The sequence below is a fragment of the Caloenas nicobarica genome, chromosome 2 (assembly GCF_036013445.1).
Source record: "Caloenas nicobarica isolate bCalNic1 chromosome 2, bCalNic1.hap1, whole genome shotgun sequence".
Lineage (NCBI taxonomy): Eukaryota > Metazoa > Chordata > Aves > Columbiformes > Columbidae > Caloenas > Caloenas nicobarica.
In genome coordinates, this window is record NC_088246.1 from 137,248,678 (window position 1) to 137,265,162 (window position 16,485).

The window sequence follows — 16,485 nt, forward strand, 5'->3', positions numbered from 1 at the left end:
ATCCTTTCACACTGTGCATCGTACAAGCAAATACACCAAACTGCTCTTCCACCCTTCCCAGCCAAAAGTAATTCTGGGATTGGTCTAATCCTTCAGTGCATTCACCAATGTTTTAACTTTCTACACTGTGGGCTCGATGGGACTAACTCAGCGTTTGGGAAGAGAAGCATATGCTTAACTCTTGGAGGAAGCAGGACCTTAGGGAACATGCTGGACCAGAACTGCTGAAGACGTGTTAAAAGGTTCTGATGGTCACTTCTGGGTGTGGTATGAACTGTGGGTCAATTGCCAGAGTGGTAACAGTGCTGATACTTCAGCCTCCCCTATGCTTTAATTATATCCAACACTGCCTGTAAGTATGTTTACATGTCTTCTGAAAAGAGACTTGGGCTCACCTGGTCAGAAGCTGAGCTATCTACCTGTGTTACTCTAAGGCCATGTTTGATCAAACACTATGAGAAGACAGGCTTCTCTGCTGAGGGACAGTGTGACAGCATTCAGCTGCAAGTCTGGAGATGGCTCAAAGCTGTGCCTGAAGGTCAAGCAAGATCAGGTCCTGCTGGAAGGAGCAGTATGGGATGCTGTGTGTTTTCTACATTCTTTGATAATTCCACTTAAGAGTTTCTGAATACACGAATGAGGCACATACAAAGTATTGTAGAATGAGATCTGCACGCTAGGTTTCTGTGTATATATGTATAAAAATTAAGCTTGCTCCATTTTAAATGTTAAAACTTCATGATATATCATCAGATAAGCCATATTTACATTAAGTACTTTCCCATATTAATGTAATTTTATGTTTGATAATGTAAGTAATGAAATCCATATTGTCTTGTTCTAGGTTGAAACTTGAGAGCACATTTGTTATTATTACACAGAGTACCTTAATAACTTTTATGCCATCTAATTCACTCAGGATTAATTTTATTTAAAAGACACTGTTGACCCACATTTGAACTCTTTTTCTTAACTACATGCTATAATTATTACTTGAAAGAGACAACAATTCTCACCTTTTTGCAGACAAAATCACCAGGTAAATACACAATGGATTTCAACCTTAGCAGCATGTCATATATCATCTGGGTATCGCACCCCTGTTAAAATCATTAGAAATGTTGGCTCTATTAATTCAGTAACACAAGTGATTATTAGTGCTTACACTGGGCAGCAAAATCCAACAACACATGAATGATCCAGGGATCCTTAAGTGGAATGCAAACTCAAAACATCGTCAAGATCAGCTTTTACAGCAGAGAAAAGGCTGAAAGAATTGTCATTTCAGATACTTATAAAGTTTCCTCTGGGTTAAACACCTCTCCTTTTTTTTTTTTTTTTGTAAAGTAAGCTTCTGTACATCTAAATTTGCAGTGGAAGCTCAATTAGTGTTACGTTCGCAGCTTTATGGGTCTCGTGATTTTTTTTTTTTTACTGATCAGGGGAAAAAAAATAGCAGATCATGTTAAATGTTGGTATGAATCTATGAATTTCATGTCTTCAGCAAATGTGTCAGAACGCATTCAGAATGTAGTGTTTGTACAGAGATACCATGATTTTTTTTTTTTGCAATTATCCAAAAAACAAATTAGCTTTGAGGTTACGGCATATCAACACTACTTCTAAAAATGCTTTGTCTCCTCGGTTTTGTTGCCAAAAATCTAACCTTAAGCACCACATTCAAATTGTATCTCTGGAAAACTATCATGATAACAAATAGAAAGTTTCTAGTTGGGATATGGCAAGGCAAGGTGGACCGTATTAAAAATTACATTCTTCTATGTCTGACTCTTGAAGTTAGTTATACTCTGAAATCACTTACGGCCTGACCATAACATCAGCTTTAATATACAGATACAACAGAACTGTGTGTTAATCTCATTTACTCCTTTTGGTTTTTTAAATCTCTGCTTTGACACAAAAAAATCCAAGGGCAGGCACTTCGCTTTGTCCTGATGTGTCTTCACTGACTGAAATATTTTTTAGACCTATTTTGCCTCGCATATTAATAAACATGTTCTTAAGTGTTGCAAAATGCACAATACAAGGTTTCTGTCTCAGGAATACCACATATTTCTGCATTCTCCCGTGAAACTACTTGCTTTGAATAAGTCAACTTTATTGACAATGGCAAAGTTCACGTCAATTGCAATGGCTAATTGCATTTTGGTTGGCATCTGCTCCAGTAATTCTGATTCATCTGTAAAAGAAAAAAAAAAGGCAAACAGTTAGAAAATGTAAAGGTAGAATGAAAGAATATCCATTAAAAATGAGCATTGTACAGAAAAATAACTTAATGGAGCTATTCTAGGATTTATTATTTCAAATGAAGAAGCTGTTAATATGCTTTTACTAAGATACGATCTTTTAAGTTACACATTCTGTCTAAAGTTACAACTAGAACATTATATAAATCAATAGAATTGGTGATGTAGTAAGCATTGTATTACTTTGCAGTTCTTTTATTTTGTGAAGTAAATTGAATACCCTGCTCTCCTCATATGCAATTCAGAAAAGGAGAAGTGTGAATTACACCTCATACTATATCTGTACAAACGCTCGCACTTGGAGTTACTGCGTAACTGGAATTGGAAAGCCTTACCCAGCATTCCCTGGGAGTCCCACGTGTATTCATACCAGGTTCGAACACGATTTTGGACCACTTTTGGAATAGAATAAGTGTTCATATAGGAGACAGTGTTATCCATACAGGAACGGTAGTAGTTCTGTCCTGCTGTAGCTGCTCCAATGACATCTCTCATCTGCAAACATCAGTTGTTGTTACTACACATTTCAGCAAAAATAGTCCTGATTTTAATATCTTGTTAATGGTGTATAAAAAGAATAAACCATTTGTTTGCAAGATCACTGATCAATTATACATTCAGCTGCATGTTTTCAATAGGTACTTTATCCACTTTTTAAGAAGCATTACAGATTTAATCTAATTGTGTTGGAATAATCTCTATGATTTTAAAGAAATCATTTGTGGGTTTTAGCTTATTCTTCTGTCTCATATTTCTGGACATGGATGAAAAATATAGATAATGCTTTTCTTAAAAATCCATAATAAAGCTACTCTGCATTTGGTGTGCAATGCAAGTCAGAAGTGAAGCAAACTGGGCTAAATTTCTGTGATAACATCAGATGGCACATCTAGAATTAAAATCCCACCATTGTTTAAATATTTAAGAGAATCTAGATCAGTCCTAAAAATGCACTTTGAGCTGAAAGGGGACCTTAGAGATTTTAATGCAGGAACATCATGTAACATTCCAACACAAGTAGAATTTAGTTTTTAGAAAGTGGATGAGTTAATGTTCATAGATATTCATTCTTCAAAAGGATAACTATACAGACAGGTTTTTGGTATGATGGCTTCATATTGCAGTGGCCAAGTGTGCCAGTGGGCTGAATTCTGCTTTTTATTACAGAGGTGCAATTGATTGCAGTAGGAATAACAATTTTTGGGTAAGTGTGCTAAAGCAGGAATAGCGCAGTAGCCTTAAGAGCTCTTTGTAAACAGGAATTACAGTAAACTGCAATGGAACTGTTTGTGTGTTAAGATTTAAGGTCTGAGTCTGCAAATGACTATACTGGCTACAAAAACTAATCTGCAGAATATTCTTAGGCAATGGTGCTTTCGTTGGCAGTTATAACAATTTAGGAAAAAAATACAAATATACAAACTCTGAAGTTCAATCCAATATACTTGAATTCAGTAGTTTTCCAGAAGAAATATTTTATGTGAACTACTTTCTCTTAATTTGTGTAATTCTTGTTTATGGATGAGATTTAAATTCTATAGGCAAGAGTCTGTTTCATGATGGTTATTTCTTGCATTTCTAAACAACACGAGACATATACAATTTTTCAGTGTTTGATTGAACTTTTCCAATCTTGTATTCAAAATAAAAATTACATTTTAGGTGTGGGTTTTTTTTTCCTTCATAATATTTCTTCCAATATCAAGCATGTAGCAATCAAAAGATCTGGAATGATTTCTACAGGAATTTGATAAGACAGAGTCTCACAGAGAAACCATGACATTTGTTTTTCTGTAGGCAGGTTATTTTAAAACCTATGGATCTAAACCCCAAGTTTAGCAGTTACAAGCCTGAAATATTTCAGTTATATTCATTTTGAAATATATCTGATTTGCTGTGTGAAGGGCTTTTTTTTTTTTCTCTCCTGCCAAATGAGAACCAAGAGAAATACAACACAGTCAATCTTCAGGTTAACGAATATATTGTTATTTATGGAAGAGAGCAGAATCCTAGTATGACAGGATAATGGGATTTCCATTAACAGTATTCTATTGGCAGTAATATCGAGTATGACTTATTCAATAATTTGTACATATTACTATCATACCTACAATTATAATTTTATATCAGGTTTAACAGTATAATGTGAATGTTAAGGAACTGTCTCCTTGGCTGTGAGGAAGAAAAGAAGGAATTATACGTAGTTTCAAGAATCATCCATGTCCTGCAGAGTGCTGACTTTAAATCAGCTTGTGTGAAAAAGGACTACAAAACTGGGAAATAATTAAACGCATGTATTTGCCAGAAGAATAAGTACAAATGACAGTTAGATAGAGGGATGTTCAGATGGAAGCTCAACTTTTTCCCAGAATTAAACTCCGTTAAATTGAATATATTATTGCTACATTACAAGGATTTGAACGTATCTAGTTAATGATTTTTTGAGTTACCTGACCAATTAAGCTGGAGAAGACAAAGACACCCAAGAAAAAATTCAGCAGTTGAAAAACTATCTCAAACAGAGTTTGTGGTTCTGGAAGGCCACCGATGGTGATTAAAGTACGAACTGCCCAGTAGTAACATCTCAGATACCTGTGGATACAGACAACATTTTTGTTACTGACTGTAGGTACTTATGTGGTTGAAGTTAAGCATATACCTACCTGAGTTGGGCCTTTCAATGACGCTTTTCAATCCAGAAGACCAGCATTTTCTATGAAGGGTCATGATTTTACAAATGATACAGTTAGGTGAATCGGATTGAGCTGAATGTTCTCGCTGATAGCAAACTAAGAATATCTGGGAAATGCAGCAGCTACTGTTCTTCAGTAACTCTATGCAGCATTACAGAAGACTTCTGTGACAAATTGCCAAGGTGGACACTACAGCATTAGAAAGCTACCAGTGAAGATGCCATGATGTTAAAAGCAGTGTAAGTGTTAGAGACTTCCCAGAGTTTACCTAGAAACATAGAAGCACAGAATGTCCTGAGTTGGAAGGGACCCACAAGGATCATTGAGTCCAACTCCTGTACCTGTATATGACAACCCCACAGTTCACACCAGGTGTCTGAGGGCGTTGTCCAGTCTCTTCTTGAATAGTGAATATTGAATATACCTGTAGCATACTAGAAGCACACACGTCTCTTCCATGGCTTCACCTGATGACACCAGTGTGAAGCCTTATGATGGGCGTGACAAATGCAGTGTTGTTCTTGTGTCCATTGATTTTCCTACCCCTTCAACCACATCGGTCTTCCTCCTACTCTGCTTCTGAGCATCTTTCATTGGCTCTGCCTCCTGGGTTATGTCAAACATAAGTTACATGTTTCCACAAGCTATGTGTTCATCCATCTTCTCCAAGCCACTTCGCTTATTCAGCACTGAAAGGCTGACTCCTGCATTGACTTGTCCTAGTGGGTGGCCTCCACTACCCCTTCTGTCACCTTAACAAACACTTTCTTGCCTTCTTCAGTACTTTCCCTTGTGTCTGGGAAGAACTATCTGTCAATGGCTACAAAACCACCTTGTTAGTGCCCTTCAAGACTTTTCTTAGAACTCTCTTGATCTAGAAACCAAATATAGCAGTGAGCAATGGTCAGAAACTGACTCTGCTTCAATATACAGCTTGTATTGACTCCTTCACAGTATCCCTCTGCTGTCTGTCGTTCCTCACACCTGAAGTGTGAGCTCTTCGGACAAATACTTTTTATTCTGTTTGTACAGCCCTCTTTGTACAGCCTTGTGCATGACAGAGCCTATTGCATTCAAGCTGTGTATTTCTATTATTATGATAACACAAGTCTGTGAAAACAACAAAGGACCTAGACAGAATTATTATTTTTCTTTAATTTTGTGAGGATAGTCATACTATCTCTCTTTTAAAAAATATTTCTATAAAGTGTCTTGGCATCTCTAAGCTTCTGTTTTAAATTTTGGTCTAGAACATGGCACCACTAGTAATGCAGCAGCCCCCACACTGTGCAGTGGAGATTAATTAGTTCAAATCAGTGTCATGAATGTGCTGTCATTTCCTTCTTTTCTGATCTAACAAGTAATTGGTTTAGGAAAATTTTTAAAAGCCTTCTATTAATTAGAATTTGACTTCCTATGTCTCTGTACAATCAGACTTCAGCTTCACTCCTGATTAGGAGTTGAAGTTTGTTTTCCTTAATTGGACGATAAGATTTTCTGTTATTTCATCTGTGACTATTGCTTTTAAAGCAATGAAGATTCCTTCTATTTGTTGAATTTTACTGAGTTTGAAATTAAAACAAACAAAAACCAAACACAGAAGAAATCTTTTTGGAGTTGTTTGTTTTGAAATAGACAGTATTGCGTGCATCTTCTCATGCCTACCCTGAATCTGAGGCCACCTCATCCGCTTGCAGACTTCAGGTGTACATTTTAATTTGGTGGCCTCCACTTTTAAACTCTGATCTTATGAAGATATGACCTCCACTCCTATTAATAAATGGCCCATGTAACAATACAATTGGAGGGTCAGTTTTGTGCAAATATGAGAAAATAAACTCACAATAACAACCAATTCCAATGAGAGTTTTTATTTAAATCACTTAGAGGTGTTTCCAAGTCTATCACCTAAAATTTCAGGCTTTACCAAGCAATCAGTGTTTGGTTTTCATTACAAAGTCATCTTTTTCTTGGTTGCAGATTAATGATATCCAGTAACAATGATCATTTTTGCCATAGTTTGCTACTTTTACTTTCTACTTTAGCCAGAACTGTCTGTTTTCATTCAGAGTCCTTAAGTCAAAAAATTCATTGCGTGTCTGCCATCGTATCATTTTTCCTTGTTAGGGCTGCAAAATGAACAGCTGGATTACATCACTATAATATTTTCACTGTAGCTCAAAAAAAATCATCACCTATGCATGCTTCTAGTAAAGTATGCATAAGTGGCAGCTTTCTCTTAGACTTCTGTAGCATAAATAAATAGCAAAAAAGATCCTCACATCTGTTTTGGAATAATTGAAGATTTAAGCATAAAATGATGTCTCTAGCTTGTCTGAGAGGAATTATCATATAAAGCATATTAATATCATATTCATTTGACATAACTGAGAATGTTGTAGTGCTTGAAATATGGATCATTTATTAATGTAAAAATAAAGACATTAACATTACTTCTGTGCTAGTTACTATAGGAAACAAAAGTAATTATCCAGCTCCCTCACCACCAATGGTCTTGGATGCCAAGCTTGCTAAGTCTACCATGATGGACAAGATAATGTCTATTCTGGGAATGTCTACAAATAATGAAAGCAGCTCCTCAAAGCAATTTAGGGGTTCACATTCTTTGCAGTGTTGTATATTCAAAATGTGAGAGATTAGCTTCAGATCTGCCCATCCCTTTCTGAAGATGTAGTTAATATAGTACATTCTTCGGTAATTTTACTTCAAAAGAAACTTTCTGCTGGCAAAGTCATATAATATTCATTATCTCTTAGGCACAGGTTTTATATTTTCTCCATTGACACATTTTATTGTTTTTATTTTAATCTGAAATGAAAGTTAGACAGCTGAAACATAAAGCAGCTTTTTTTTTTTTTTCCCTAAGAAAGGGAGAAATGAGATTGTAAATTTTGTTTAAGGAAAGCCAGAAAAAAACAGACTCCCATTTCAACAGTATTAGCAGCTCTGCTTCCTACTAGCTAGTGCCTGGAAACCATCATTGCTCACTATACGGCTTGCTAGCCTGCTATAAAATGACTGCTGAAGCAAACAACATGAGACAAGAAAGGGATTTTCCCTCTGCACAGCACAGATTATGTTTATCCTTCAGGCAAACTACTAGATTTTTCCCTAAAGTAAGTCCTAGGTATGAAAACATTCAGAAACACTGCAAATAAGATACCTTATAAAATTATGTCTTTTTTTTTTCCATAAAAGTCTATTTCAGAATACACTGAACTTCTCACATGATTTTGGTTAATAAGGATAAAACAAATCTTTGTGCACGTGGCTATCAGATTTTAAGGTAGTACTCACACATTCATTTCTGCCCAGGGAAGTATTATTTTCGGGCTGTCACGTTTGACTCCTCTCAGATTACAACCATGATGGGTTTAAGCAGAGTAAAGAAGTGACCCTTATAAACTGGTAATCTAATGACCTCCTTCTTGGTGCCTCTTTTTCTTGAGTGACTCTTTTATCAGGTGGCTGTGGGTATGATGATCTGAGACAGAATGGTGTAAACCAGGAAGCTTTTGCCTAAACAGTATGGCTGCAAGTAGCAGGTCTGAAAGCATGAGGTCTGCCGTGAGTCGGGTTGTGCATTCACAGGTTGGAGGAGCAGAACTGCCACTGCACAGCAAGCACTGTGAGAAGCAGAGTTGTTCTAGACATGTACGGTGACCATTTTCTGGGACTTGCAGATATCTGCTGAGTTTTTGCCCAGAACAGGAAGGCAGCAAGCCATACAGAAACATCAGCGGGATGCAAATAGATGTCTTGATCAATAAATATGCTGGAGGTTTTTGCAGACTACTTGTGGATGACTTGCAAACAGCAGAATATGCCATGAGCAAAGTGGGATGATTTGTTTTGCCTAAATTTAATGCTGACCTGGGGAGTTTGCATGGGAATTTCAGCTCCCTAGTTTTAGTTTCCTTGATGGGTGGTGGTGAAAGAGACAGATACTTCCATGGGACAATTCAGAACAACGACATTACATACCTGCCTTGAATCCCTTTCTAGAGAATTTTTCCATTTTCTTGAAGAATTAGGGGCACTGATCTCTTACTTAGGTAATTAAATTAGATTGTAAATAACGCATATAGTTCAAATTGTTCACTTAGCTGTAATTAAGAGACCTTTTTGGCATCCTGCTTCCCTGGTTACAGTGGCTCTACACTATGGTGTTCCATCAGGGATGCTATCCTGCTGCATTAGGAGAGACTGAGGTCTGTCTGCCTAATTATACTAAGCTCATGACTGCAGATTTAATCCTGGGAACATCTTGTGTGGCTAATTTGGGTGCGCTGCAGGGGGGTAAAGTTGACTCCCTTTGACTACACCTCAGGTCAAAGGCTTTGATTGAAGGCTGCCATGCAAAAGACCTCAAATCTTGGACTAGCACTACCATTTTAGAGTCTGGACATGAGCTGGGAAAGAAAACAGCTAGCAGAAATTTGCAAAAAGAGCTACTTTGATGTTTGGAGCTCTATGTGCAGCTGTTATAAACTGAAGTTCACCAGTTAGTGTGCCTGCTGAGGAATGTATATATAATCAAATTGATAAGAGAATCTGTTGTCTGTGTATTCTTTTTAGCCTGGAAAGGAGCAAAGAAAATGATCCTAGAAATGTTGACATTTTTAAGAACTGGTTTTGGCCATAACTAGCAACACTTTATGGACGCAGCAGGAATTCTACATAAAACATTCATGCCACCAAACCAGAGCCAGATCATTTGCTTTGGGTCAGTGTAATCTGAGACCACTAGAATTTTGATTAATTTGTCAAAATTCTTATGATCACCTTTTTTTTAATTAGCTAAGAAGCTATGTTTGTCTTATCTTCTTTCTGAATGTGGTCCCATTGTATATGAGAGCAATGGCATATCTTTCTTTGAATATTGGCAACTCTGACTGCTATGTGAAAGGAAATTACATCTACACTGCTCTGCCATAATATATACTGCAGTTCTGGTTACTTTTTCTGACAGATTTTTCCCTGATTGTTCTTAATTCCTGATTTCCAAAGAAATTAATGTACCTGGAAGTATCTTGTCTGGTATGTTTAAATTCACATTGCATCTCCAGTAATAACTAATGTTCACACAACGCCTCTTTGTCAAAAATGCTCAAACATTCAACAATCAGATAATATGTCATGTTGGATTCTCTGACATGATGACTAACCCATACAGAAGGCATTTACTGTGAAGTGGGATACCAAGCTGTCCTTTACAAAATGCAGCCCAACGTGGGATACCCTTTGGGGTTCCATGTACATGGAACCATATAATCCAGTACGAGTTAGACACAGGCAAAAGAATAAAGTCATACATTCACAACTGATGTCAGCATCAGGTAGATTAATGCCTTAATGAGGCTCACATGGATACATTGTAGTCGGCATTTTATTTCAGCATCTCAATATAATGCAGACCTTGAATTATCAGTTTATTATTGTTTATAAAAAATTCTGCCCTAAATCCCATGTGATTTCAGTGTGATGTCACTTGAGAAGTGTTTTTGTCTCCTCATGAAAAGAGCATCACAAAATATTAAAAAAACTCACTGTTGCCTCTGGGCACAACTGCATTGTCTGTGATCAAGCTAGCAGATAATTTCCACCAATTGTTTCACTGAGTGAAATGTAAAATATTCTCGCCCATGAAAAACAGAAAGACTTTCTTGCTTGTTCTCTAGGCTGTTCTGAAGAAGCATTAAAATCTTGAAGACTGAGTAAGTGCTCTACTTTTGGAGTTTTCATATTGCTTAGTCTTAGTACCTTATTTTAAATTATGAGTCAAGTATTCCCAAGATTGACTTCAGTAAAAATGTCTATAATGGAAATTCTTTCTACATTTTTTGTCAGATTTCTGGAAGCCTTGATCCGGCAAATAAATACCTGTGTATAACTTCACTTACATAAATGGTCCCACTGAGCTCCGTGAGCCTGCTTGCACGTGTCTGACTGCAGTATCGAGCTGTGTATTTTACTGGTGTGTGGAAACTTCAACCATGTCATTTTTTTTTTTAGAGAACCCTAATTATAAAAAAAAAAATCAATGCTGCTTTACACAAAGTGTGCTTTACTCTCAAAGGCTAGAAAAGACCTTACCCTTCAAGAGAGTGACTTCACACCAAACTCGTGAAGTCTGACAAAATTACAAGCAAGAGGAGCAAATCTACAAGAGAAATGTGAAAAGTTGTTTAGAGAGTGATTTATGACAGCAGTAGTGTATTATATGTGGTTTTGCAGAGAGTGTTAATTGATGAACAAATTGAGCTTCTGTGGCTTTAACTATATCATAGCTTTGAAAGAAATGAACATTCGTATCTGAATATACTGGATATATTTTAAGTAACTACACACAAAATATATTACGACTGCGCTGTTTTCTCTTGCTTCCTCTCCATCATTTTAATGAACGTCCCTTTCATGACACCCAGCCTATCGCTGTCACAAGGAGTTTGTGGAAAACTCTGCCGATATCCAGTCCTTCCCACTGGAGATGCTGCCACATGTTTAAGCATGACCTTCTCAAAAGATCAGAGAAAGTGGGTGAATTTTTTTCAGACTAATGACCATGGTGTTTAGAGGGACTAAAATGTTGGATTTTAATGACACAATGCTTTGTGGCAGAAAAGAAATCTGTGCCTCTGATTCCTTTGAGGAATTGTTCTGCAATCCTTCTAACGGCTCCCATGTGCATATGCAATCAGTAAGTTTAATTTATGACCCTTGTTGCTTTCTTAATGTTTAATTAAGTTACTGCTTAGCACTGACTCATAAACCTATAAAAGCTGAAAGTGGTAAACTGATTATTCCCTGCACCTGCCTTCCAAATATGTGTTGGTAATGAAAACTGCTAATCAGCAGTCATGCTGCTAAAAGTTTGCTATCCAAGCACTTGTAAAGTAAGGGCACACCCTGCATGCCAAGGCATGGGAGCAGGAGGGGGATGCAGGAAGGAGCAAAATCAACAAAAACCTCTTGGGAGAGAAAAGGACTTACATGTTTCCTTTGCCATCGTACACCCATCTAGTGCTGCCAAGTCCTTCGTAGTCTGAAGCCCAATAATACACACAGGCATTAATGTGCAAGATAAACAGCAGGTATCCAGTTGTTCGAATGACCCTATAAAAGTCAACAGATTCCTGTAAAGCAACTTACATTCTTCCTTCCTTTTAATATGGAACCGGTAGCTTTTTTTGATCAAAAATGTTTATATTAAGCGCCCACTAAGTAGTTCCCCACTTGTATTGACTCTGTGAAAAAAAATAGCTGGCAGTTACCCCTCTCGCACGTTTGTCCAAGGTCAAATAAATATCTTTCCCAGAATCTTTGACACAGGGTAATTTCTAAATTATGATTCCATGAGGACTTTATAATCCACTTCTTTAATTGGCTATGAATATTTACAGAAATTTGAAGTTATATTAATGAGGCTAGGGGGGTTAATGTGTTTGCCAAACTGTTCAAGATAGGCTCTGAACTTGTTAATCAAAGCCAAGAAATGTCTGAGGTCAGAAATGAACTCCTTTACCACAGCTGTGCAAGGAAGTCTGCAGCAGGTCTACTACATAGTATGATTTAGTGGCTACAGCAGGAGTTACATCATTCCTAATCCCTGTTCTTATGATTATGACCAGTTATTTGAAGAACATCAATGAATTACTTAAGCACCAAGCAGCTTTCTGTTTAATATGATAATGCCTTCTTTTGCCCTTCCATGCAATCCAAGCAATCTACCTATATGTACTCTTCTTCTTTAGGATGTTGACAAATGAATGTCACTTCTCCATTTAAATGTTGGTGTGCTTCCAGGGCAGCTCTGTTTAGGGTTGCAAGCTGTTGAGAACAGCAGATAAGTTGATTTGATCTACTCAAATTGCAATATTGACCATACTGGTGCACAAGTTGGAATCCACACAAGTGGACTCCTGAGGTCTAAGTAAAGGTTCTAGAAGCCTTCGTTGCAATATATATTATATTTCTCTAGGCAAGTATCGAATCTGCCACAATAAGATGTAGTAACTTTTGCTAGCTCTATTCCTACAAACTCAAACTAATGAGGTTGAGAGGAGAATCCACTCAGGCACATACACTTGCTGTGTAGAATTTTCTTTGACGTTATGCAGTTAATTGGTGCCTTATCGCTCAAACAGTGACCATACCAGGATCTCAGATCAAAATAACATTACTATATTCAAATAAAATACAGTAGTCTGTACAAACAGCCTGTCTTTTTTATATTTTTAGTTCCCATTTGTACTGTTTTTCTGTATAATGAACTCTCTTCTCCATTTGTAATTTTCCTTACCCTAATGCCTTCTGGCAAGCCAATTAAAAGATCTCTGCCATATAAATGTTTTTTACCAATGAACACCTCAAAACTGAGAATTAGTGTTTTCTGAAGTATGTTTTAAAGCATTGTACCAGGGCATGGCATGACATGACATATTTAGTAAGTGTTCTTGCAAATGCAAAATATGACATTTTGGTAACACAGTATGCAAGGCATTTTTTTATACCACAAACCTTAGCAATGCACTAATGGGAAAGCTTATCAATAATAAAGCATCAATACTGTTAACCCTATATATGCTGGGCAATATTGAAGTCCGTGTGCTTTACCTCTGTTTTTCTGCACATCTTCCATGGGATTTAAAATTGCATTTTATTTATGAAGAGTGCTCTATTTCACACATTTCAGGTTTCTGTCCTCTTATGTGTATGAGGTAGATAATGAATTCAATTTGTAATATTTACATTCTGCAGTTGACATTCTGCATGCGATTTGATATTGGAAAATATAAGTAAGCCTGTGACCAGAAGCATTTCTAAATGAGCACCTTACCTGTTTTTTGACACACAAATCAACATTACATCCTTCAAAGCTGGGGTAGTTCGAAGATATACACACCTTATTCTCAAATTGCCCTTTAAACAACTATTTCCCGTTCCATACTTTCATACAGTGTGAAACTCTTTCCCTTGCAAAACTGCCTATTTGGGTGAAAAAGGGTTTGCTAATTTGTTCCCATTTCCTTGAAGTCCATATACACACAACATTGTTGTTACAAACTAATTACTTGATTCAAATGCATCTATGTTAAAAATCTGTATCTCCCAGTACTTACTGCAATAGGAGATACAGAAAAGTCATTGAATCATGACTCTAAAGCAAATGACATAATGGATGTAATATGGAAAATAATTAATTTAAAAAGTTCTCAACATTAAAAAAAGTTAAAAAATACAAAAGAGGCAGGGGAAAATAATTATTTTAATGACATTAGAAACTGGAGATGGTAGGGAGGCAGTGATTCAGAAAGTGAAAAGCAATTTCTTCATCTTGTGGAAATTCAGAGAAGCCTTCTCTTGTACCAAAAAGATTTTTTTTAAAAGAAAAATAAAACAAACCCACAAAAGACTCTTCAGTAGGTGAAAGGAGAGGGTAATATAAGAATGAGCTTTGTGGAGGTCAACATCTCAAAAATAATTTAACAGAACTTTCAAACTTGTAAGTTTTGTTTCACAGATATACGAAAATATGACAGAGATGATTTTTGAACCTCATTTTCAAATTTAACTAGTTTCTAAGTCTCATAAAATCTCGTATTTGCAATGTATAAATACCAAGTCTACCATTTAAGTCCAATAATCTCTGAAACAGAATGAGATGGTAAACAACAGATTCTCATTGCTGCTGCAGCAGCACACAGGAACAATACATGGCCCGAACTGGGACAGGGCAATAAAATCTGTTGGCTTAGCAATTGCAGGGGATAAACTAGGGCTGATGACACTGACAGTAGGTGACAATAATGGTGACACAGTAGATGGGTTCATTGGGTCTTTGCAACATCACTGACTGCTGATGGGCCTGTGAAACTTGCCATGGAATGCTTGAGTTGAATCCAACATTCTTCTAATCAATGCAGAAGGTGAGAACATAGTGCAGTGGACAACAGATATAATCACAATTTGAGATCTGTGCTGAATTGATTTTCATTCCAAGTTTAGCCAATGCAGTGGAGGATCAAGTTTCTGTATATGCCAGGTTCATGGTGAGAGCATATTTGAAGAAAAATGTTGACACAGGCTCAAGTTCATGGCTCTTATTAAGTAAAAATAAACAGCTGCTGAGGATTTGGCACTGCTATTAGCAACCTAAAGAAACCATTCTTTAGTTCTTTCACTAAAGAAACTTCTGATACTTCCGATCTGCTAAATTTTCACAGGAGCCTCAGTTTGGCGAACATTTTGCCTGAACCAAGGCAGCTGAACTGAGCTAGATTTCATATGTGAGTGAAGCTTTACCTTTGTTATTGTAATGATTAAAATAAAAACAAATATTTTAAAAAGTCTTAAATTGAACAGTTAAAGATGTATCATATTCTATCCAGTGCTCCATTGACAACCCATGAAATCAAATGAAATGCTTTCTGTGCCAAGCTTTGCATCCTACAAGAGTTTAATAAGCACATACCTGTAGATGTATGCTTTGTCCAGGATAGCTTCCAAACGATCATTAAACTCAAAGAATGTGTTGTGCTGAATGTAAAAGAAATGAAAGGAATCCAATCACTATTCTTCAACACGTATCTTTTTCTAATAGTACTGACATTAGTCCGCATACGCATTTTCAAAATAATGGTATTTTCAGTAGTCTTTCTTTAAACATATAACTATAAGGTGAACTGCAAAGCAAAGATGAAAACTGAGTTAAACATTGTTTCTGGTGTTGGGCGTCCCATTAATCTGATTACAGAAATAGCCTTGCTGTTTAGGTCAGACTACTGCAGATAAACGGCTTCTGATTCCTCAAACATATGTAATTGCTTGGGCATCTTTATCAGACAGAATTACACACATAAAAATCCCTTTTTACTCTTTCTGAAATTCCAGTAATTCTCAGTAAGTGATCATGTATATCAACCACTGCATACCAGGTGATACCGTGTAATAATAATTGATGCTGTATTGAATTCCTCCTGTTAATTATTTGTAGTTTGCCTTTAGTGATAGCCCTTAATATTTTCATGTAGCTTTTTTCTTTGTTTTTGTCTAGTACATGTCTGTTTGCCTAATATAAGGTGCTGTTTAACTTTTCATTATGTCATATTGTTTTGGTTCTGATTTATGGAATTTTTAAGTTTTGTTGAAAACTGAAGGGAAGAGCACCCTCATTTTATTCTCAGAGTTCTTGTTTCCCCTCCAACTTTAAGTGAAAGCCAATTCTTCATCAACATATTTCTTGTGTGAAAGGGAATGTGTTTAGCCAGAGAGTGGCCTGCTGGGTACCATGAAGTACAGGGAGAGGGCTGTTGTTTAATATCTTCTCAGCCCCTTCATTGCACAACTCCAGATGTCTTTGGACTGAGTAACAAAGGTGAGTTTATGCTTGTTAAATATGCTGTGTGTAGGTTATGTTGTCCTTAAAATTGCCTCCCTTGCTTTTAAGCACCTGATATTAACAAGAGAAGGGGAAAATACACTGGCATTAATTAGTGATCTTA

The 16,485-nt window shown here is 36.6% G+C and overlaps 2 protein-coding genes across 5 annotated transcripts in view; one reads left to right on the plus strand and one right to left on the minus strand.

Moving 5' to 3' along the window:
* CPNE3 (copine 3) overlaps positions 1-16,485 on the plus strand; it is a 133,000-nt gene that overhangs the window by 41,063 nt on the left and 75,452 nt on the right. The gene's annotated exons all lie outside the window — the stretch shown is intronic.
* CNGB3 (cyclic nucleotide gated channel subunit beta 3) overlaps positions 1-16,485 on the minus strand; it is a 64,389-nt gene that overhangs the window by 10,099 nt on the left and 37,805 nt on the right. Inside the window, exons 9-14 of the mRNA XM_065630256.1 lie at positions 15,456-15,520; positions 11,975-12,097; positions 4,718-4,859; positions 2,603-2,762; positions 2,103-2,200; positions 1,017-1,100 (exon numbers count right to left, since the gene is read on the minus strand). Coding sequence (XP_065486328.1) covers positions 1,017-1,100; positions 2,103-2,200; positions 2,603-2,762; positions 4,718-4,859; positions 11,975-12,097; positions 15,456-15,520 — 672 coding nt within the window. The remainder of the gene's footprint in view (positions 1-1,016; positions 1,101-2,102; positions 2,201-2,602; positions 2,763-4,717; positions 4,860-11,974; positions 12,098-15,455; positions 15,521-16,485) is intronic.